Source organism: Boleophthalmus pectinirostris, unplaced genomic scaffold, assembly GCF_026225935.1.
Source record: "Boleophthalmus pectinirostris isolate CB_2022bp ecotype Guang Dong unplaced genomic scaffold, ASM2622593v1 HiC_scaffold_3, whole genome shotgun sequence".
NCBI lineage: Eukaryota > Metazoa > Chordata > Actinopteri > Gobiiformes > Gobiidae > Boleophthalmus > Boleophthalmus pectinirostris.
The window spans coordinates 27,592,186-27,617,557 of NW_026571299.1; the positions used below are offsets into that span (position 1 = coordinate 27,592,186).

Below are 25,372 nucleotides of genomic sequence, written 5' to 3' on the forward strand. Positions count from 1 at the left end.
CCACTAGTTTGTCCAGGATATGGCCAGGGTTTGTCCAGGATTTGTCCATCGGTTTGTCCATTGGTTTGTCCAGGATTTGTCCACCGGGTTTGTCCAGAGTTTGTCCATTTGTCCAGGGTTTGACCAGGGTTTGTCCAGACTTTGTCCATTGGTTTGTCCAGGATTTGACTAGAATCTGTCCAGAGTTTGTCCAGGGTTTTGTCCAGGGTTAATCCACGTTTTTTTTTTTTTTTTTTTTTTTAGGTATTTTTGAGCTCTAAAACCACCTGTAGTTGAATAAACGTAAGGTAGAGCTGTCATACTGTGGAACATTCCAGGCAGAGCGATTATATATCCATAGAAACAAGCAAGTGACGAACCTCTACCTAAAAAGTTACACACTGCCACTTTATAGGCACTTTTCACAACTTCTAAAGGCCAGAGCAGAATTATGCTGTTTGCGGACATTTTTTTAAAAAGCGCTGTATTATTATTTTGACCCAGAGAAATGATATTTCTGGGTTAGACAAATTTGACTTTACCCGTTCAGACCGTTAAAAAAAAAAAAGAAACACATTTTTCTACATTTCTCTGCCAGTTTGGGTTCCTCTCCAAACTCACCCTGACTCAGCAGAAGCCTGAACTCTGGGGGTCAGACGGAGGTTTCTGTACAGACCCCACACCCCACCTGCCCCTGTTCTGCCCCTGTCCTGCCCCTCTCCTCACTCACACCTCCGAGCTGTGGTCCGGGGCCGGTGGAGGGGCCCGGCAGAGGGGCGCGTATACAGGGAGACTCTCCACTGAACAATGAGGCCCTTCAGGAGCCCGGCCCAGCACTCAGCACAGCGGCCGGTGGACTCTCCCTCTCCCTCCACCTCTTCTGCACTGCAAAAAAAACCAAACATCTACTGTACGCAGATATAACGGATTGAAGTCGGATCCCCGTGTAACTTTACCTGCGCGGGATCTCGTCTCCGTGGACATCGCGTTACCTGGAATGTTTCGCTGTATATCATTAAAAACACGTCCATCTTGCACGGATGTAACAATAACCGAAATATCGTGAGATCGTATCGTCAAAAGTCTCACAATAATACCACAATATATCAAATTACATGCTTAAATTCATTGTTTTGGTGCAGTAATAGCAAAAAAACTGAGTGAACTGCATAGACCATGATTCTTTGCTCCATTACAGTGCAGAATACATGAAAAATAAAACAAATAATAATCAGAATCATCATTTTTAAGCATCTTTAAGTCTTAATTCTTTGGTTTATGACAAAACAAAAGTGTTGTCAAGGCATGTTAAAAGGAAAAAAGTTGAATTTTCACAATTTTGTATCTATAAATATCGTATCATGAAAATACAGAGAGATTTAAATATCATTACATTGTTATTTCGTTATACAGATGGACTATGTAACTTCTCGGATATAACTTCTGCCACCTGCTCATCTCCGTTGAGTTACTGCTTTGTCTAGAATGTTCCGCAGTAAGACATTATTTAAGTTTTTCTCATTCACTACTATTGGGAAATACCAGAATATCTGCCTTGTGCTTTATGTTTTGTCCCTAGATACATTCACTTTATTTAAAAATATGATACTACATCCAAACAATTACTATTACTTATGTAGTAGTAGTAGTAGTATTTTTTCTTCTTACTGCAGTACGTCTACTTCAGTAATATATATATTTTTACTCTCAATCAAGTTCACATTTTGACTACTCTTTAAACTTTTGGTCAAATCTGGATCTTACATTAACTTCAGTTTAAAATATTATACTACATCGAACTATTTACTCTTACTTATGTAATTGAAGTACTTTTTCTTCTTACTACAGTACGTCTACTTCAGTAATATATATTTTTTATTGTCATTGACTACTCTTCCGACTTTTGGTCAAATCTGGACCAAACAAGAAATACTGGGCAAATCTGCTTTCACCGCAACATTTTGAGCTGACATTTTTCCTATTCAAAAGATACAATATTTAGTTTAAAATTCTTTATCGCTATGGAAACTCAGGGTGTAACGATATTCAAGTCTCACGATACGATATCATTGTTTTTTGAACCTCACGATACGATACATGTTGCGATATTGTGGGAAAGCTCATGATATAATGGGGAGGCTCAAAATTAGGGATGTAACAAAATCCAAATCTCTTGGTACGATATTTATTGCGATATTTTGGGAAGATAAGTAGCTAAAACTGTTAATATGCAACTTTTTCCTCTTAAAATGCCTTGACAAGACTTAATCCAAAGAACTAAGACTTAAAAGTGTTAGAACTGTTGTAGTCTGCACTGAAATGGAGCAAAGGATCATGGTCTATGTAGTTCTATGTCTTTTTTTGAGCTATTGCTGCACCATAACTCTTCATTTAAGCAAAGAGACTTGTAATTCGATATATTGTGATGGTCCACGATATTATTGTGAGAACTTTGACGATACGATGTCATGATATTTCGGTTACTGTTATTGTTACATCACTAATGGCAACTGTCCTACTAATTCAAGACTACAATGGATGTCCAAGTGCTCCTAATGCGTTAAAGCTCATTGAGTTATTGCTTTATAGAATTATATATTAGATTAATTATATTAGAATATTCCAGAGTAAGGCATTAAACGTATCTACTGTATCTCCATGAAGCCATATCTGAGCAAAATAATGATGCTATTCGAGGTTTCAAGGTTTGTTTTGAGCAGTAAAAACACCTGTAATTCATAAACGCAAGAGATCAACGCCATATTGTGAAACGTTACAGACAAAGCAATGGAGACAAACAGGTGGCGACTTTAAACGTGTCCGGATTATCCTCAAAACAGGACTTGAAGTGGTTTTAGATTTTGCAGTGCACCCCCCTCTGCCCCGCGGCCCTCCCCAGACAACGGCTCTCATTCCTGGGCCTGTGGAGCGGCGCGGAGGGGCTGCGAGGGGCTGTTTACCTGCTGGGGCCTGACAAGGGACAGCATGGACACTGATGAAAGGAGCTGGACAAAAGAGAGGTTTTTTTCTGGAGTGCTGTGGGTCAGTTTGTGTTTCCAAAAGAGAAATGTCCCCAAAACACACAGAAAGTTTGGTAAATCCGCTCACAGCTTAAGGTGAACTTATGGTATTTCCAAAGAGACCACCACGAAAATGAGAAAAAATAAATTTACGCCTTACTGTTGAAGACAAAACCAAAAATATACAGATTACAAAACCTGCTTCTCTCTTCTTTTCACAGTTTGAACATCAGGTGTTAAAATCTAGACGTGTGTTCATTTACTTGAGTGACTTTTAAAATTACACTTCTTGCTCTTTTACTCCTACTTGAGTAATATTTTACGGTTTGACTACTCTTTCTACTTTGAGTAAGTCTACAAGTCTACAAGATGTAACAATAATCAAAATATCAAAAATCAAAGTTCTCACAATAATATCGTGGACCATCACATCATCGAATTACAAGTCTCTTTGCTTAAATGAAGAATTATGGTGCAGCAATAGCTAAAAAGACAGAGAGAACTACATAGACCATGATCCTTTGCCCCATTTCAGTGCAGACTACATGAAGAAATAACAGTTCTAAGCACTTTTAAATCTTAGTTCTTTGGATTAAGTCTTGTCAAGGCATTTTAAGAAGAAAAAGTTGCATATTCACAGTTTTGTTCCACAAAATATCGCAAAAAATATCGTATCATGAAATGTATCATGAAAGTATCTTACTGAGAGATTTGGATATTGTTACATTCCTAATCATGATCATCATCCCCAACATATCGTGAGCTTTCCCACGATATTGCAATAAATATCGTACCGTGAGGTTTGAACGTTTTGTTGTGTCGTGTTACTTCCACTTTATTTCCAGTTTTTTTTTTCTCTCTTTTTTGTGCTCTACACTTTGGAAATCAAATGAAACAGAAAATGCACACAAAAGTTCTTAAAGAGATGTAAATACAAGGAACAGCAAAATAAAAATGCACACTCAGATGGCCGATATTTAGGCTTTTTTTTTTTTTTTTTTTTTTAAAGCCTTCGTCAGATCATTTTTCTTGCTTTGGACCACAGTATAGACATATATACATATACATATACTGTGGTCCAAAGCAAGAAAAAGTATCTGACAAAGGCTTTTTTTGTTTTTTAAAAATGTTTAAAAAAGCTTTTGGACATCATGTTTGATTGTCTCTGCAGCTACATTAATTTCAAATTAAAAATAGTACTCTTATAATACTCTTACAGTTACTAGTACTTTTTTCTATAGTTTCTTTGGCCTCTGTTTTGTACTTTTGCTCAAGCAGTATTGTTTTTTAAGTAACTAAATATGTAAAAAGTAAATTAGTCTTCCTGAAGTATTGCCTACTCTTTCCATTTCTCGTCAAAACTGGACCAAACCAAACTGGAAATATTGTTTTTTTCAGTGGGGCAAAACTTTTGAATGGGACATTGTCTATTCAACTGTTATACGCAACATTTCGACTTGACTTTTTCCCATTCAAAAGCTCCAATATTTAGTTTTCAATTGCTCAATCGCTATGGCAACAGACTTAATAATTCCTCACCCTAAAACCCACAGACTACAATGGGCGTTCCAGCGCTGGTGATGCCTCTGTACTGTTTGTGGATGTGACAGGCGGACCCGAGGTGGTAATGGACAGTGACAGGGATAAACAGCGCTGGGGTTTGAAGGGGCCACTGAAGGGGGGGGCCGAGGGGGGGGCCAGGGGGGTCAGCGACGGCCCCCTCGCTGTCATTTTTTCAATTATCTGTCGCTCTTGTGTATCCCTGCAGAACCAGACGCTGTTTAGACTCACGTTAGAAAGTGGATCCTTTCTTCTTCTTCCAAGTCTCACGTTTTACTTGTTGTTTACTTGGAGAGAACTCTGGAAAAATGTATTAATCACATTTTACTTTAATTCCATAAACATGTCACTGATTGTCAATTACATAAGCACTTAAAGGTCCCATAATACGCAGAATTTACTCTTGTGAGCTTTTAGCAATGTCAGAATATTGTTCCCTCCTCAAAAACAGACCTGGAGTTTTGTGTGTTTGTTTCATTCACACATGTTTGAATAACCCTTTATTATGAGTCTGTCTAGCTCAAAATGTTGAGTTCCACCCTGTGATGTTATGTATTAACAGCTACATTTTACCTTTTGTTCAGTAGAGATTTTCAATGCAGTTCCAGAGCAGAAATCATCCAAATCATTCTCGTGAAGGTGTGACAAGGTGCCACCTAGTGCCTCTGCTCAATTTCATTTCTCTCTAGCGACTAGATCAGGAATCTAAGTACAGTAGACAGTTTGCAAGAACCCTGGAAGTGTAAGTTCAGGCATCAGCCAGTCAGCAAAGAACCATACATTCTGTGTTGTCAACGATTCCCGAGATCGAGGATTTAAAGCCGGAATAAAAAGAATGTTTGGTGAATTTTATCAAGGGGAAAGACATTATTGTCCTTCTTCCTACGGGATTTGGGAAAAGCTTAATATACCAGTTAGCCCCGTTAGCAGCGCATTACATACGTCACGACCAAATAGCAGCAATTGATTAAATTAAAAAAGTACCCGCCTACCGTCAAGCGAACGAATTCTAATGCTGCTACATCAGACGGTTTCTACGAAGTGAAACCGACTGATGAATCAGGCTAGGCCTCACCTGCAAAGAATTATAATTTTCATTCCCGCTCCCGCCCGCATCTGCAATATTTTGTCCCGCTCCCACCTGCAAATCCTGCAAGATAGGGACATTTGCTTTCTTAAACTCTATTAAATACGGAGAAGCGGAAAGGAATTGTCTAAAATGTGTGTGAGATTATCCAGCACAAATTATGTACAATAGGCATACATGAATCATTTGTACATTTTACTTTACACTCATATTTAGTTTGTGGGACTGCAGTTTATCATCCGTTCCACCCGCGCCCGCAAAGATTTTTCAAAATTGAACATTTGTGAATGAAACAAAACAAAACACAACTCCAGGTCTGTTTGTGATGAGGAAACATTATAAAACAGATCAGAAATCAATACTAATGTAACAATAATCGAAATATTGTGATATCGTATCGTCAAAGGTCTCTCAATAATATCGTGGAACATCACAATATATCAAATTAGAAACTTTAATTTAATTTATTAAATTCATTGTTTTGTTGTAGCAGTAGCTAAAAAAAGCGAAGTAAACTACATAGACCATGATCCTTTGCTCCATTCCAATGCAGACAGTAAGAAGAAATAATAGAACTTTTCTGTCTTAATTTTTTGGTCTAAAACTGTTATCGTGCACCAAAGTCGTGTCAAGAAAGGAAAGGAAAAGGCATCATTTATCAATTCTCGTAGCATCTCCACAATATCGCAATAAATATCGTATCGTGAAATGAATATCGTGACAGTATCGTATCATGAGGTTTGGATATTGTTACTAGAAAATAGCGTAATATGAGCCCTTTAACGGAATTTCAAAGTTGGAAATTCGTTATAGTGCATCATAAAACAATGACTAATAGGGATGTAACGATATCCAAATCTCTCGGTACGATATTATTACGATATGCATGTCACAGTACGATATTTATTGCGATATTATTAGAGTAGCAAATATAATTGTAGATAGGAAACTTTTTTTGCTTTTACAATACCTTGACAAGATTATGGTGTGAATTATTACAGTCAGAATCCCAATAATTCAAGTAAAAACATGTTTCTTCATGTTGTCTGTGCTGAAATGCATCATGGGATGTGTAGTTTCTGATGTTTTTTTTAACTGTTGCTGCTATAAAACAAGGCATTTAAGCGAAGAAACTTGTAATTCGATATATTGCGATGGTCCACGATATTATTGTGAGACTTTGGACGATACGATATCACTATATTTTGGTTATTGTTACACCCCTAATGATTAATAGTAGTACATAGGGCAAAATAGACTGAATATAATACAAAATACACAATCCGCAGTACTACCAAATATTTCCGTTCATTCTCTTTACTGTTAACTTGAGTGGTCCGTGCCCCCTCCTCTCCTTTCACTCTCCCTCTCTCCATCCCTCCCTCCCTCCGTCCGACCCCCCCTCCCTCCTCCTCTCATCTATCCTCCGCCTTCATCTCAAATGGAGAGTGGGGCATCCCTTCTCCCCGTTCATTACAATGGGCAGTCATCAGGGGCTTGAGGAGGTTCCGAAGCTCATTGAAATGCATGCTTCATCTTTCTCTCTCTCTCTCCCCTCTTCTCTCTCTCTCTCTCTCTCTCTCTCTCATTCTCTTCCTCTCCTCCTCTCCCTCCTCTGGGATCCTCTGTCTTTCACGGCTTTCTCTTTGTTAATCAGTTAAAGTCCCTCTTCAAACAGGCGTCCTATAATTACCACTCCTTTCTGTATAAACGCTGTTCCGCTCTCTCCTCTCTTCTCTCTTCTCTCCACTGCAATAACGCAATATTTGAGTTAAAATGCATTCGGAATAATTATCTGGGTTTCAGGAGTTTTTTCTAGTTCAGTATTTGCATAGGTAAGACGTCGATTTGTTAACTGCTGTGTTTTTATCCCCTGAAATTGGAGTTGAATTTTTCGTGCTTCTTTCTGTGTTAATGGTAAAAATTGTTGGTTTGAATAAAAATTTAGGAGAACAAACCAACAGAATTGACCATTTTACTTAATAAATGTAAGTAAAATAGGTTTAATACTAATAATGATCTTTATTTGGAAGAAGAAAATGTATCTAGAATGGAGTGGGAGTTTAAAAAAACAAAAAAAAACCTCTCCTTCTTCCTTTTTTTCTCTTTCCCCTAATCTTCTATCCCCTGTAGCAGTGCAGAGGCTTCTTATGTCTAATACTTCACCATTAACTTATGTATAGTTGGCATTGGATTGGACAAATATTTTACTATTTTTTGTTTCATTCTCTGTTTGATTCTAGGTGAAAATCCTAGTGTCAAATTTCGATGCCGTATTCTAGTCACCTGTACATTTAAAAATATATACTAACAGTTTGACAATAACATTTCATAAAACCATTAATGCCACAAAAATGGGTCTCCAAAAGTCAAAAAGGGCATTTACAAAATTCCACATAGAATATCTTTACCAAATATTTGTGTTAGTTAGTAATTCACATACATTTATATTGTTACTGTAAACATTCTATGACAGTGCTTCCCAAACTTTTTTCTTTTTCTTTCTGGGGACCCATATTTTAAAAGTCACAAACCTTACCTTACCAAATCACACAATAAAGGTGGATTTGAGCATTATTGAACATTAATGAGGATATTTTATTATTGACTGAGTGATCGTGTCTCTCTGAACAATTAGTATTACTTAAGTTTTGAAGCAGCAAAAAAGGTCTCCACAAGTCACCTCTTTGGACGTAAACCTTTTCTTTTTCTATTCAACATTCAACTGACCTACAAGGCGACCCAAAACAATCTCTTGCAACCCACCTGAGTGTCACTACCCAGTCTTTAGGAAACAATGTTCTATGGTACTTCAACTAAATGACACACACAGTACATCTGCTCTTCTCTGTAGTGACATACACATGGACAACTCTTTTCAAATGCTTTCAAAATACCGAAGTTAATACATTTGCACTAGGGATGCACCAATATGATACTAGTATTGGATATCCATGCCAATTTTGCCAATTTTGATGGATCAAATATCAGTTCCAAGAGATCAGTTCAGTCAACATCTTACTTCAGTCTATAATTGGCATAATAAGACAATTTAGTGAGCAATGTTGGCTCAAAATTAGAGGCAGCGTTACCATTAGGCAACAGTAGGCCCCCGAATCTGGAGGGGCCCCCAACCAATTGCCCTCAGTGCCACTAATGGCCAAGGGATCAGAACAATTTGATTTGATCTCTATATGACATTAAATGAGACTAGTTTTAGTTTTATACAAGAAAACATCATCAAAATAGTATCTGATTGTCAAATTGATTTTAACTGTCAAAGTGTCCCCCTTTCACGTTAGAATGGACTACCCTGATTTGAACATAATTATAGCATAACCATAATAATATGTAATGGATGTAAATAAAAGTGTAATTGTACTAGCAAAAAAATAAAACTCCTTTCAGCTCTGGTTATCTAGTAGGCAATCTAATGAATAAAACGAGTTTCCAATCCACCCAATCCAAGATGTGCATGTCTCATGAACAATGGGGAAAACAGACAATAAATATTAAAGAAATACAAAACAACAACAACAACAACAACAAAACAGTGCATTATAGTGAAGGCCCCAAACTCAAGTTCGCCTAGGGCCCCCAAATTTCTAACTCCACCACTGTTTAAAACACCTCATATTACTGAATGTGTATTTTTTCAAAGCTGTTCTGTAGTTTAAATTATTTAAAAAAAACAGTTGCAAAACACATTTTTAGGTCATATTTAATCATAATCATCTGTATTCCAAGAAAATAAACTACACCGGTATCGGCAAAAGTATGTACTGAAAAAGAAAACAGAAAAAGATGGCGGGTCCCTAATTTACACTATATCGAGCAGTACACTATATTTTTACACGTTTTGAGCTTTGCAATCCTATGGACACACTCAAGAACATTGAAATTATCCAAGAAAAGTTAATTACCGCGTTTGTAATGAGTTAGCTGCTCCTGTGGCTGCGACCTTGCCTGCAGGCCTGACTTCCTGTATGCCTCTTCATACGCACATCTCCATACTTGACTAAGATAATTACCCAGTGTTCCAGCCGCCCCCCCTTTCGCTTCACCTTCCACTCCAATCTACCACACATCGGCCGCTTTTAAATTAACATGCAACATAAAAAAGAGACGACAGTGGAAAAAAAATTAAATGCTTTTAATAAATGGTTGACTTCAAATCGCCCGGCTTTTCAGACCTCTGCCTATTCACACTCCAATGAAAGGGGTAGAAAAATCATTCACGCCAAGAGACAAAGCAGGATGAAAATATAATTCCGTATTGTGAGGGCGCTTTTGTCCCGGCCCGTCAAACCGCTAATGGCGAGGTTTTTGTTTTGTTCCTTCGCCCCCCATCTCGTGAGTGTCGTATGGCGATACAGACGCATGGCCCGTAATCACAGCGCTTTGTGATATTAGATTATAGGGGCAATTAGCAGCGTCAAACTGCAACTGGAACTGCATTCAGCCATCGGGGTTACAGTACGAAGAGAGACGCCAAAGGAAGGGGCGAAGTCAGCCAACACGCAAAAAGGTGCACAACGCTAGTAATTATTGGGCCCCGTGACTTGGAAATGTCAATGACGCTGTGTATAAAATAGAATGTACGCGTTGTCAGGCGGGAAGAATGGGATGCGCAGGAGCAATTAATTACAGCGTTTCATTTGGCGTAGCGGAGTGACAGGGCCCGGCGGCAGGGGCAAGCTGGCGCCGCGCCAAGCTAACACACACACATGCTAATATACACACGCGGACGCACACGCGAACACACACACATGATAACGCACACACATATTGTATAGAAATGCACAGCACCCACCCCTATGCACTGTGATCGGGGTGGGTGCTCCTTTACCAGCTGCCGTAGAGATCTTGCAAGGCTTTCTCCTTGGTTCAAAACAGCGTCATTAACTTCATACTTCAAAGTGCTGAGTCTGGGCGGTGGTTCTCAAAGTGGGGTTCCTGGGCCAATGTGCGGAGGGTTCCTCAAAAATGTTTTTAAAATGAAACATGACTTAATCTATGTTGAGACTGCAGCCTGAAGTGACCTAAATCTGAATTTTTCACCCCTATGCGACCTGTGTGTGATCTTGTCTGAACGACACAGATCCGATTTTTTTCGAATGCGACCCAGGACACTTGGATATGTGATCCTAAAACTGATACATATCCGAGCTTTGACATGCGGCTTCAGTCTGAACGGCCAGGTCGCATTCACCCCACCTACACGTCATCAACACTCCTGCAAGAGTAGTACAAGGAGGCACTCACAAATGTACATAAATGTTCTGCTCGTCATACGAAAATTGTGTATGAACTCTGTGTGAGTGAAGCAGTAAAGCACCACTCTTGGCTGCGATTCTGCACCCACCACAAGTTCTTTTCTACGGACGTTGCTGCCACTGTCCCACAAAACGCCATGGCCAAAAACCTCGTCCTTCTCCTTTTCAATCTTCTCCTTAAAACAAATAAGCTGTACATGTTCTGGCTCTGGTACGAGAGGAACTTTAAAATCTCCAGGTGCTCAATGCTGCATCCATGTATAGGCTACTTTCGTAAACACTGAACACGCTTGCTGTGTTTGACGTCGTCGTGTTCTCCAGTGCGCATGTGGGGCACTTTTAGGTCGTATAAAGTTCACACCGGAAATCACATACAAGTCATATTTAATTGGAAATGTGACCGACCTCGCAAAAAAATCATATTTCTTAAAAAAATGCAAATTGAGCATTAAGCCCTGCAATCTGAACATAGCCTTACATACATTTCATTAAACCCCTTCATCCACACAACAAAGGTCTACTTCCAAATTTCCAAGTCAAAATGATTTTCCAAATGTTGTAATTGTTACTGGAAGTATTATGTGGCACTGTTTTACTTGTTGTTTAGTCCATAGACAGTATAAAAATGTAGACTTAGTGCGACATCACCCATAGTGTTCAGCGCCGCTCAAATGAAGCTCGAGATCCTCACAGTTACAGGCTCTATATTATGAATAGGATTTTTTGGCCAACAAAATAGCAAGAAAAAAAAAAACAGGATCATGTAGAGCGAGTTAATACGAACATTTTAAGACCAAAATGACGAGGCTCACAGCAACAGTTACAGAGAGAGGGACCACAATATTCCAATGTAAGTCAATGGGAACCAGAGTCAGAAGAAGCCGAAAGAGCCAAATGTGAACTTCCTATTTGAAGTGCGTTAGCTTTGTCCATTTATATATAGAGTCTATGGTTTAGTCTGGGTTCACTGATGATATAGACAAACATATTTTCTGAGGCAGGATTAAAAACAACCCCAAATATTAGTTTCATTTTTCATGAACTGTCATTTTCATGTCACATACAAAAACAACAGGTGCATTCTTTATCTGCAAAACATTCTGTGTTGGAGGCACTTCCACGTGCTGGTGGTCTTCACAGCCCGTCTGTACAGAATACTACTGTATATCTAAGCAATGACTTCAATTTCATGGGGAAAAATTACATTAACTGTACTTACGGAAACCACTTTCAGTCAGTTCTTGTTCTCTTCTGTTGTAATGCACTCTACAAAAAAAGTTTGACAACATAAGTTAATATAAGTACATTCTCAATCCACTGTTTTCCCCATATAACTTTTAAATATGTTTAAATATGTAAACAAATGATCAGTCTTCAATGTACTGTACTGAAAATGTCAAAAAGGGATCTAGTAGGGATGTAACAATAACCGAAATATCGTGATATTTTAGCTCCAAAGTTCTCACAATAATATTGTGGACAATCACAATATATTGGAAAAAAAAAAAGAAGTCTGTTTGCTTAAATGAAGAGTCATGGTGCAGCAATAGCAACTAAAAAAACTAAACACAAAAAAATCAGAATTGAGCATTAAGCCTTGCAGTCTGAACGTAGCCTTAAATACTACATCTCATTATGGCCCTTCATTCACACAACAAAGTTCAACTTTTCCAAATTTCCAAGTCAAAATGATTTTCCAAATGTTTAGTACACATTGTAATTGTTACTGGAAGCATTATGTGGCACTGCTTTAGTTTTATTTTAGCCCATAGACTGTATAAAAATGTGGACTAAGCGCTCAAATGAAGCTCGACTAAAGCAACTAAAAAAAGACAGGGGGAACTACATAGACCATGATCCTTTGCTCCAATTCAATGTCGACTACAAGAAAAAATAACAGTTCTAAACACTTTTAAGTCTTAGTTCTTTGGATTAAGTCTTGTCAAGGCATTTTAAGAGGAAAAAGTAGCATATTCACAGCCTTCACAAAATATTGCAATAAATATCGTACTTTGAGATGGGGGTGGGTGATATAAAAATCTCGATATATTTAAATATATCGAGATTTTTATAAACTTTTGACATATCGTATATATCGATATAATGCTTATATTTAATTCTGATTTGACCGTTTCATCTGTTTGCCTACCCCCATGCTCCCCCACCTCCCTGATTTTGCTGCTTGTGTTTCATTCACTCCTCACTACCACCGTGAACGCCAAAAGTTGGTACCAATGAAAAGCTTCTAGCACCACAAAACCTTTCCACCATTTACAGACAAGACCATCAGCAGCACATCCTCAAATTCCACTGAGTCGTGTCCTTTAGTCCGACAGAAGCTGAACCACATCAGTGCACAAGAACTGCAAACTGTTTATGCAAATGAGTCATGTGGTTTTAAGTTTTGTTTCTGTAAACACATGTGCGTAAAACTGCATTAAACCCATTATAATGTCAAACAGGCTGATGTGGCTCTAAAGTCGTTTTGCGTTATATGTTGTAAAGTTTATTTATGCAGAAGGTTGGCAGTTCGATTCCAGCTCTCGACATAAAAACATCACAGGTTGAGCGGTCAGATCCACTGACCCACAGGTTGGCTGGTGTGATTCCAGCTCCCACAGATGAATGCTGTCGTTGTGTCCTTGGGCAAGACACTTAACCCACCTTGCCCCTAGTGTCTGCGTACACTGGTGTGTGAATGTGTGTGTGAATGGGTGAGTGGTTCCTTGTTGTAAAGCGCTTTGAGTGCCTTGAAGGTGGAAAAGCGCTATAGAAAAATGTGACCATTTACCATTTACCAAGATTTTAATGAATAATCTACTGCAGTGTCATTTGTACAATAGTGTTTGGAAACGTTCGGTTTGATCTGCAGTGGATTGTGGGAAACCTCAGAGCTCCTTACACTGATGAGGAACATGGATCTGTTAAAATAATGAACCTCCTGAGCTTCCTCTGCTAAAGGAGCTCATGTTTTTGTTTTGTTTTGTTTTATCGTACGGTTAACAGTTAATGCAAAGATGAGCTTGAGTTGAGTTGTTTTAATTATGAACGAAAAGAAGGCAATATGTATTATTTCTTTTATTTTATAATTAAATTATTATTTATGTAATTAGGGATTTTTTGTAATCTTAAACTGCCTGCCTCTTGCACTTCAATAAAAAAAAAAGACCCTGTGGCATTTGGCATATTTGTTTTTGCAGTAGTTTTTGGGGGGGTTGTTTTTTCTGTACAGATATCGAGATATATATTGTATATCGAGATATAGCAAAATATACAATATATATTTTTTGCTCCATATCGCCCAGCCCTACTGTGAGATGTATATCGTGAAAATATCGTACCGAGAGATTTGGATATCGTTACATCCCTAATATCATGATCTGAAGATACTTTTTGTATTGATTACTTACTTCACTTCACTTCAAGAGAAATAACTTACACCAAACATCTTTTATTTTTCCTCCAGCAGCACAAACAGCATGTATAATGAAAATATCTCCCTTTGCATGTTCCCTTTCTTTTTTCCATTATTTACTTAACAAATGCAAATGCGTGTGAGCGTGGCCGAGCTGCTGTCTGGTGCATGCCGAGAGTATTTATTTGCACATTAGCAGACGAGATTTCCCTGTTCATGTGTTTAGTGTTGTCTTGTTCTGTTTATAATCAGATTTAGAGCTTCCACAGCGTTCACAGTACTACAGCCCATTTGTATTTCCTTCCCCGGTATCAGCGCTCATCTGATCTGATAGGCACGCTGTTGTTAGCTTGTTCTAGCCAGCCGTAACGGTGTAGACAGGGAACACAGTGGCCTAATGGAGTGTTTATGCGTGGAGATAAGATTCAGAATGTGACGTTTTATCATCAAATAGTATAAATTGTTTTGTGTTAATAATGAAAGGAAGTGTGCGTGCGCCTTGTCTTGTTTTGTCAGGCTTTCTGCGCAAACGGATGACGAATGGTGTGTAATGGATGGAACTGTGAAGTTTGTAGAGTTGTCGCTGTTGTGAGTCATCTTCTGTGTGTGTGACCCTCTGCATCCTCTGCTGAGTTAGATCCTCTCCTCTTCTTCTGCTCCATTTGACCCTCTCCTCTTCTCCGTCTGACCTTCTCCTCTGCTCCATCTAAACCTCTCCTCATCTTCTTCTGCTTCATCTGACCTTCTTCTCTGCATCCTCTCCTCCATCTGACCTTCTTCTCTTCTTCTTGTCCTCCTCCACCTGTCCCCCTCCTCTTCTTCTGCTCCATCCGACCTTCTCCTCTACATCCTCTGTTCCATCTGACCCTCTCCTCTTCTCCATCTGACCTTCTCCTCTGCATCCTCTTCTCCAGCGGACCGTCTTATGTACATCCTCTGTCCTTCTGACCCTCTTCTCTTCTTCTTCTGCTCTGTCTGACCCTCTCTTCTTCTTCTGCTCCATCTGACCCTCTCCTCTTCTCCATCTGACTTTCTTCTCTACATAATCTGTCCATCTGACCCTCTCCTTTGCTTCTCCCGCTTCATCTGATCCTCTCTTCTGCATCCTCTACTCCATCTGACCCTCTTCTCTTCTTCTTCTGCTCCATTTGACCTTCTCCTCCGCATCCTCTTCTCCATCTGACCTTCTTCTCTAGATCATCTGTCCATCTGACCCATCTGATCCTCTCCTCTGCACCATCTGCTTCACCTGTTCCTCTCTTCTTCCTCTTCTGCTCCATCTGATCCTCTCCTTCTGTATCTTAAAACTTTATCTCCAAAACATTTAACATTAAGTAACTACCAAACCACAACAGGAACATATTTTCTTGTTTTCTCCTGTACTTTCAAAATGACGTGTAGTAGTGGTTGTATTTGTAGTAGTAGTAGTAGTAATAGTAGAATAATATAAGGTGTATTTGCTTGTGTGCAGGTGCCAGTCTCCATGGCGATGATGAGCCCTCAGATGATCACTCCTCAGCAGATGCAGCAGATTCTGTCCCCCCCTCAGCTCCAGGCTCTCCTCCAGCAGCAGCAAGCTTTAATGCTACAACAGGTAACTCCGCCCACAATTGTACCTGTACCGTGACTCCGCCCACCATCTTGCCCACACATGTCTCCAGCAAAAATGTTTAACTGAACTCATAATTATACCTGTACTGTGACTGTGACTGTGACCTGTTGTATGACTCCGCCCTGTATCGCGTCTGGGCTACAATGGTGCGTTCGATTATCCATCCGAGGACGTTGCATCAACACGCACTGACACGCCCCTTTTCCACGGACGGTGCAACTCAGAACTCGGAAGAACTCAGAGGAGACTGAGATTCTGAGATAGAATCCAAGGGCATCCTGCCCAATGTCACTTTTAATGAACTGTTTTCATTGTGTTTGGACGATTTGGTGGTTTAAATCAATCAGGACTAAACCAGGTCTAAAACAGGACTAAAACAGGATTAAAACAGGACTAAAGCAGGATTAAAACAGGACTAAAACAGGACTAAACCAGGACTAATACAGGACTAAAACAGGACTTAAACCAGGACTAAACTAGGACTGAACCAGGACTAAATCAGGACTGAACCAGGACTAAACCAGGACTGAACCAGGACTAAACCAGGACTTAAACCAGGACTAAACCAGGACTGAACCAGGACGAAACCAGGATTAAACCAAGACTAAACCAGGACAAAAGCGGAAGTAAACCAGAACTAAAACCAGGACTAAAACCAGGACTAAACCAGGTCTAAACCAGAAATAAAACCAGGACTAAAATCAGGTGTAAACCAGAACTAATCCAGAACTAACCCAGGACTAAATCAGGTCTAAACCAGAACTGAAACTAGGACTAAAATCAGGTCTAAACCAAGTCTAAACCAGGACTAAACCATTACTAAACCAGGACTAAACCAGGACTAAACCAGGTCTAAACCAGGACTAAACCAGGACTAAACCAGGTCTAAACCAGGACTAAACCAGAACTGAACCAGAACTAAAACCAGGACTAAAATCAGGTAAAAACCATTAATAAACCAGGTCTAAACCAGGTCTAAACCAGGACTAAACCATTACTAAACCAGGTCTAAACCAGGACTAAACCAGGATTAAAACGGGACTTAACCAGGACTAAACCAGGACTTAAACGGGATTTAACCAGGACTAAACCATTCCGTGTCTCCTTCCGTCTTTTTCGTCACCTCGTTGTGCCTGTGGAGATGGTGGTCGATGTTTTGGTGCAGCCAATATTGAACTAAGACAAACGGGGGTTGTTAAACATCCCGAGGGTCGCTAACAGTAGATCAACAATAACAATAACTGCTTTCTGGTTAGTGTCCACCACTGTACAACTGTTACATCCTTGCTCTAGGGACAAATATTTAAGCAACAGTGAATTAGCCCAAAGTAAAACTGAACTAAACCTAAACCAAATACACTAAAGGCCCCATCTTAAGAAAAGATTACAATGAAGTAACCAGAGGGAAATATGAACTTACTCTTGCCAAACGGAAGTGGAAATCAAACCATGACATTAACGTTGAACCTGAAACACCGATATGTTTATCACACGTCTATAATCAGTGTTGGGAAGGTTACTTTTAAAATGTATTCCCCTCCAGATTACAGATTACATATCCCAAAATGTAGTTTGTAACGTAATCCATTAAATTACTTAAAGTAAGTAACGTAATCTGAATACTTGGGATTACTTGAGTTGCTGTAGAGAAGCAAAGACGAGGATATCTTCACATAAGATGTTTTGTCAGACTTTACTTAACCAAATTAAAAATATTATTGATAGAAGAGGAGGAGACACATCCATGCAGCATGATTTAGTCCTGTTAAATCCTGTTTTAGTCCTGGTTTAGTCCTGTTTTAGTACTGGTTTAGTCCTGGTTTTAGTCCTGGTTTAGTCCTGTTTTAGTCCTGGTTTAGTCCTGGTTTAGTCCTGCTTTTAGTTCTGGTTTAGTCCTGGTTTAGTCCTAGTTTAGACCTGGTTTAGACCTGGTTTAGTGTCCGGCAATGAGTGGAATTACCGAAAAAAAAAAAAAGAAAAAAAAAGGGATAGCCCAAAATGTGAAAACAGCAAAATACCGCCATGTAATCCATTTATTTCAACAAAGTAAATGTAATCCACTTACCACTCATGGAAACAGTAACTGCAACCGAATACTGTTACTCATAATTTGTACTCTGATTACGTAACTCCGGTACATGTAATGTGTTACTCCCCAACACTGCCTGTAACAGGATTAAATCAGATGTAAATTAGGGCTAAACCAGGTCTAAAATGAGACTCCACCGTGCCTACAGAAACAAGGACTAACCCAAAGGAGGAGAAACATTTGGATTAAATGAATTGACTCTAAATTAAGTTAACCACCAGAACACGCAGTTTAAGAAGCACTGGTCTACGGCATTATCCTTCCACCTCTCCTCTGATCACTGCTTCTTGGCTGCCTTCCCTCTCCTCCCTCTCTCTATACTTCTCCTCCCACTCTGTCTCTCTCCTCCCTCCTTCCCTTTCTCTCCTCTACCTCTCCTACCTCCACCCCTCTCGGTGCTTCTTCACCGCTTTCCCTCTCTCCTCTCTCTCTGTCCTTCTCTCCTATTTCTCTCCCTCCCTCTCCTCTACCTCTCCGACCTCTCCTCTTTTCAGTGCTTTTTGGCTGCTTTCCCTCTCTCCTCTCTATCTCTCTTCATCTCTCCCTTTCTCCAACTCCTCCCTCTCTCTCTCCCTCTTTTCTCTCTCCCCTCTCCTTTGCCTTTCCTACGTCTCCTCTTCTCAGTGCTTCTTGGCTGCCTTCCCTCTCTCCTCCCTGTCTGTCCTCTCTTCTTCCTCTCCTCCCAATTTCGCTCTCTCTCTCTCTCCCTCTCTTCCCTCTCCTCTACCTCTCCTGTGCTTCTCTCAGTGCTTTTTGGCTGCCTTCCCTCTCTCCTCTCTCCTCTCTCTCTCTCCCTCTCCTCCCAATCTCCCTCTCTCTTCCTCTCTCTCCTCTACCTCTCCTACCTCTCCTCTACCTCTCTCTCCCTCCCTCTCTCCTTGCCACTCCTCCTCTTGTCGGTCTCGCGTCCGTCTCGTCCTCCGCGGTGCCTGTAAGAGCGTGTTTAAGTGCTGTTGACACATTGGGCGTGATGGAGCTCATTGATTGCTTTTGAACACAATCGCACACGACTTGTGCGCTGTCATCGGGAGCTCCTCTTCTTTTTTGGCACGGTTGCTAAGAAAACAAGACTTTAAAAAAAAAAAAACATCAGACGGTGAATCAGACGCGCTCAGGGCATTGTGTCTGTGCCATCGAGTAATGCCGGGAGGTTACCATGTCGACCATAAACACAACATGAAGCTAATGTGTCAAATATTCCACTGATTTGACCTTTGAACTCAGGCGTAGACGTGTTAAATTCTATTCCGAGCTCGTGCGGATGGTAAAGAGGAGGGAGACCGCTGCTGATGTCTGTGTAAACAAAAACAAGGTCGAGGCAGGCCAGGCTTTGAATGAAACTTGTGTGTACTTGTGAATGTATTGATATCTAAAGCCTTTCACTGATTGAAAATATGCATTATTTATTCAGGGAGGCTAATGTCAATGTCAAGAAGTATACAGTCCAAAGACGACTTGTTTATCAAGTACATATATTCTTTTTCAAACTGCAAACACAAACCGTGATGCTTTTGTGAGTACTGCAATGAATGACAGCTGCTGAACCTCTGATTGAGTAGTGATGGTAGTAGTAGTAGTAGTAGTAGTAATTGCAGAAGTTGCATAAGTGGTAGGAGTAGTTACAGTTTTGTTACAGTAGTAGTATTTGTAGTAGAATCAGAATCAGAATTTATTTGTCATTGAAGTAGTAGTAGTAGTAGTAGTAGTAGTGGTAGTAGTAGTAGTAGTAGTGGTGGTGGTGATAGCAGTAGTAGCAATAGTAATAGTACTAGTAGTTGGAATCTCAGTAATGGTAGGAGTAGTAATAGTGGTAGTTGTGTGTCTAGTAGTAGTAGCAGTAGTAGTTGTGGGGGTAGCAGTACTGGTAGTAGTATTAACAGTGGTAGTAGTAGTAGTAGTAGTAGTAGTAGTAGTAGTAGGTTGAAGTACTCATTTTAGTATTAGTAGTACTAGTCATGGTGGTAGTAGTTAGTCTAATAGTATAGTAATAGTAGCAGTAGTAGTAGGAGTAGTAGTCACAGTGGTAGTAGGTACTAGTAGGTTGTTGTAGTACTCATGTTAGTAGTCCTAGTAATGGTGGTAGTAGTAGTAATAGTACTAGCAGCAGCAGTAGGGGTAGCAGTAGTGGTAGTAGTAGTAATAGTGGTAGTAAAAGGTCTAGTAGTTAGTAGTAGTAGTAGTAGTTGGAGTCTCAGTAATACTAGGAGTAGTAATAGTGGTAGTTGTGGGTCTAGTAGTAGTAGTAGTAGGTTGTTGTAGTACTCATGTTAGTAGTACTAGTAATGGAGGTAGTAGTAGTAGTAGTAGTAGTAGTAGTAGTAGTAGTAGTAGTAGTAGACAGTAGCTCAGTTAGTGTTCATCCTCCGATTCGAAGGTTGTCCATTTTAATCCTTTACTGTCATTGTGTCCTTGGGCAAGACACTTAACGCCACTTAATGAATGATGATGTAGAAAAGTACTTTATAAATCAGACCATTTACCACGTAGTTGTATAAGTGACTGGAGAGGCAGTAGTACTCAAATTACTCAAATAAAGTAAATAAAGTAAAATATCTAAATATAAGGTTATTGTCATATTTTAAGCACATTTTTAAATCTTATACAAGGAGCTTACTGGAATTTACTGATCAGACTCTCATTTTTAAAAAGTACTACAGTTTGAATGAATGAATACTGGAGTACGTGTAACTAATATTGCGGTCACTGAGAGTAACTTTGTGGTTTAGTTGCTCACTTTTTGAATATATTTAAATCCAGTAAGATCTTCTCCGTCGAGCAAAATGGAGGACGATAATGCACGCTCTCTCCTCCTTCTCTCTCTCCTTTCTTCTATATTTCTACCGCTATTAAACCAGCGACTTTAACACTGCTCTCCCACTTAATTAAGCAGTGTGCGCGCCCTCTCCTCTGCTCCATATCTGCTTATCAGACACTTTTATCCACAAGCTCACACATTTACCCAAGACCACTGCAACTCATCACTCAACCAAGCATTACAACCCACATCCCCAAGGCCCCGCGCCGAAGAAAGCCCCGCGCGCTCCTCGCATTCACGTCAATTGCGTTTTTTAAGTCGCCGCTAACCTTTTGCGCACGCTTGCCGCTTCCTTTCACCGCGCCGTAGTCAAGGTCGCATTAATGGGCCCGTGAGGTGAGTGCATTCGCTAACTCTTAATGCACACGGCCACTGAATCAAATCATTACAAAAAAACTTAATTATCAGGTAATTATTGGGTAAGTGTGCGTGCGCGTGTCTGGCCGCATATGCGTTTGGCTGTGATGAGGAGAAGCGACGCGGAAAAGAGTGGTTTAGCGCCCCGCCTAAGGAGCTATAAAAGGGAAGGCAGATGGAGGAGGAGACACAGTAAGAGAAAGGGTTTTAAAATCAATCATTTGTGCAGGAAGGAACGGCGCGAAGTGAGACAAAATGGAAGGAATAGCTGGTTATGGATTTTATATGGCGGAAATGGGCTCACAATTGGGGCAGTGTGAGTGGTAGAGATGTAACCATAACTGAAATATACTTTTTTTTTTTGCTTAAATGGTGCAGCAACAGCTAAAAAACAGAGAGAACTACATAGACCATGATCCTTTGCTCTGTTCAAGCTGAAATAACTGTCATTAAGCACTTTTAAATCTTAATTATTGTGATTTCAACGAGAGAAAAGTAACGTACTCCCAATTTTGCAAGTCTCCACGAAATATCGCAGTAAATATCGTACTGTGAGATAGCCTGATTCGTTACTATATTTCAACCTATCGCTGCTATTTGGTCATGTGTAATGCGCTGCTGACAGGACTAACTGGTATATTAAGCTTTTCCCAAATCCTGTAGGAAGAAGGACAATAACGTCTTTCCCCTTGATAAAATTCACCAAACATTCTCTTTGTTCCGGTTTTAAATCCTCGATCTCGGGAATCGTTGACAACACAGAATGTTTGGCTCTTTGCTGATTGGCTGGTGTCCTAACTCACACTTCTGGGTTTTTGCGTTTAGTGCAGACATGTCAAACTCAGGTCCAGGGTCCAAATTTGGCCCGCAATATAATTATATTTGGCCCGCAAGATCATATCAAATATGTATTAGATCTGCCCACCGGCTACAGATAGACTATAGAGACATTATTTATTTAAAATTTTGTTATTATTTTATATTTTGCTTGTTCTGGATTCAATGTTTAAGCAAAACTCTTATTAAACATTTATTTGAATAAGAAAAGGTTTACCATTACATATCTCGAGAGACTTGGATATCTTTAAATCCCAAATGAGTAGTGGGTAAATGTTTGCCCAATAACTAGGAGTGTAACAATATTCAAGTCTTACGATACGATATCATCACGATATGAACTTCACGGTATATTTATTGTGATATTTACTGTGATATCGTGGGAAAGCTCACGACATAGTGGGGAGACTCACGATTATAGATGTAACAATATCCACATCTCTTGGTACGATATTTATTGCGATAATTTGTGGAGGCAAACAAAACTGTTAATGTGCAACTTTTTCCTCTTAAAATACCTTGACATGACTTAATCCAAAGAACTAAACCTTAAAAGTGCTTAGAACTGTTATTTCTTCTTGTAGTCTACACTGAAACAGAGCAAAGAATCAATATAATTTTGAGAGACTTGGATTTCGTTAAATCCTGAATGAGTAGTGGGTAAATGTTTGCTCAATAACTAGGGGTGTAAATATATCCAAGTCTCACGATACGATATCATCACGGTATGAACCTCACGGTACGATATTTATTGCGATATCGTGGGAAAGCTCATGATATGGTGGGGAGGCTCACGATTATGGATGTAACAATATCCAAATCTCTTGGTACGATATTTTCACGATATACATCTCATGGTACGATATTTATTGCGATATTTTGTGGATGCAAAACTGTGAATGTGCTACTTCTTCTTAAAATGCCCTGACAAGACTAAATCCAAAAAACTAAGTGTTAGAACTGTTATTTCTTCTTGTAGTCTGCACTGAAATGGAGCAAAGGATCATGGTCTATGTAGTTCTCTGTCTTTTTTTTTTAGCTATTGCTGCACCATAACTCTTCATTTAATCAAAGAGACTTGTCATTCGATATATTGTGATGGTCCACAATGTTATTATGAGAACTTATTATGAGAACTTTAACGATACGATATCACGATATTTCAGTTATTGTTACATCCCTACCAATAACTCTAGGATCACAGTTGAAATGTACTAGTATGTGTGAGGTTCATGTCCGCACTGAGGCGCAGTTAATTGCGAGTTCAAACAGGAAGGGCATCTGGTATAATGACCTGTGAAATGGCTCTGCCACTGCTTCCATACGACTACACTGATTGAATTAATAGAGTCGGCACCATTTGCTTTAGTTCTATTATTCATTAGCGCCTCTGACAAAAAGCGTTGAATCACTGCCATGCTGCGAATTATAACTGTACCTAATAAAGTGGCCAGTGAATTGTAAATATTATTACCAAATAAGGTCATTGGCATATCACTGTAAAGTTGATACAGTTTATACAAAACTTCGAATGAAAGAAAACAGCAACATTTTGTACTTATCTGGTAGAAAATGTTGAAAAGTTTTCAACAATTTTAAATAAAGCAACAGAAGAAAATAGACACAAATAAAAGCATATCTGATTTTTCATTTTGGACACTTTTACACTTTCTCCTTACTGTGAGCGAGCTTGCATCTCCACAAACTCATATTTGGCATGAAGGAGACTCTCTTTTGGTTCTTTTGACTATATTCTTGTATTGCGTAACATTTCTGGTCAAATGCTTTTCTCTATGGAGATTTACTTCTTCTAGAATGTTCCACAGTATGGTATCAAACCGTTCTATCTTCACGGAGACCAAACCAGACCAAGTTACAGGCCAAATCTGTGGAGAGGCAACCTGGCTCAGAGTCAGAACGCTTGTTTTTCCATGTATTTTTGAGCTATAAAACCACCTGTAATTAAAAAAAAAAAAAATGTAACGTAGAGCTAAGGCTGCTCAATTGTGGAAAAAAAATATTATTCAAATGATTATTTTTTAGTTACACAGTGCATTTATTCAGCAATTTCTCTCTTAAAAAAAAAAAAAAAAAATTATTGATAATAATTATTGATAATTTCCTCAAAACTTTCAAGTTGAAAATAAATATAGGCTCCAAATATGAACCTTAGAGCAGTTTTGTGATGTATAAAACAAAAAACAAAAGAAAGAATAAAATATACTTTGAACATGAAATAAGTCATAGAAAAACATAAATATTCCCTAGTATGAAAGTGGTGTGTGCATGAGCGATGGTGGTGGTTGGAGGGACCGATGGCACCGATTGGCATGGCAGCCGTGCTTCTGTCAGTCTGCCCCAGGGCAGCTGTGGCTACAATAGTGGCTTACCGTCACCAGGTATAGAGTGAATGAATAATGCTGAATAATGCTCTGTAAAGCATCTGTGAAAATAAATATATAATGTATCCAAAATAAACTATATATATCCAGCTGTTCTACAATCTCTATATTTAAAAAGTAAAATAGATGTACTTATTTATATAAAAAAATATCCCCAAATAAACTTTATCGTTTCAACTCGATTATATGGGTTTGGAGATCGTTTGACACACATATCAAAATCGCTATCAAAATAAAATTAATTGCACAGCCTTACATAGATCTGTTTAATGTCATACTGTGGAACATTCCAGGCCAGACCGATGACATTTCCATAGAAACAAACAAGCAAGTGACTGAACCTCCAGCAGAAAAGTTACACAACCCACCTTTATCTCATCTATCTCCATCCCCATGCTCTGAAGTATGGTTTTAACTTTCTGTTTCCACGGAATCCTTGTTATTTTAAATGTGTACCGTGTTGTTTTAATGTTGTGCGTTGCTAAAATCTTTGTAGGTTAGCCATATTTATACTGGCCACCATCCTGGCTGCCATAGAAAGCACATTGTTTACAAGGTCCATTTCAATAGTCTTTTTTCCTCTTTTCTGTTTAGACTCCAGTTGTATGTTTTTGTTTTGTTGCTAAAAGGCCCATTGGCTGTTTAAAGTGCAGAATAACACTGACCACACATTCACACGCACACACACACACACACACACACTTCCTCCTCTGTTCTCTCCAATCTCCTCAGATCATAATCTTAATGGGCTTCTTGAGTAAATGAATAATTACTAAGTCAAACAAACAGGAGCCCGACTGGCCACTGGAGACTCGCCGCTACATCTGTGCGAGAGAGAGACGGAGAATTATACAGGCAGGGTGCAGATGTAAGATCAAATTCTACATGTTTCATTTGTTGTTCATTAAATCGGACTCATAAAT

At 39.3% G+C, this 25,372-nt stretch overlaps 1 protein-coding gene across 2 annotated transcripts in view; it reads left to right on the top strand.

Annotated features, from left to right (window-relative positions):
- foxp4 (forkhead box P4) overlaps positions 1-25,372 on the top strand; it is a 251,954-nt gene that overhangs the window by 161,367 nt on the left and 65,215 nt on the right. For both annotated transcript variants that reach the window (XM_055160172.1, XM_055160171.1), the window contains exon 4: positions 15,809-15,931. In XM_055160172.1, the coding sequence (XP_055016147.1) occupies positions 15,809-15,931 (123 nt within the window). The remainder of the gene's footprint in view (positions 1-15,808; positions 15,932-25,372) is intronic.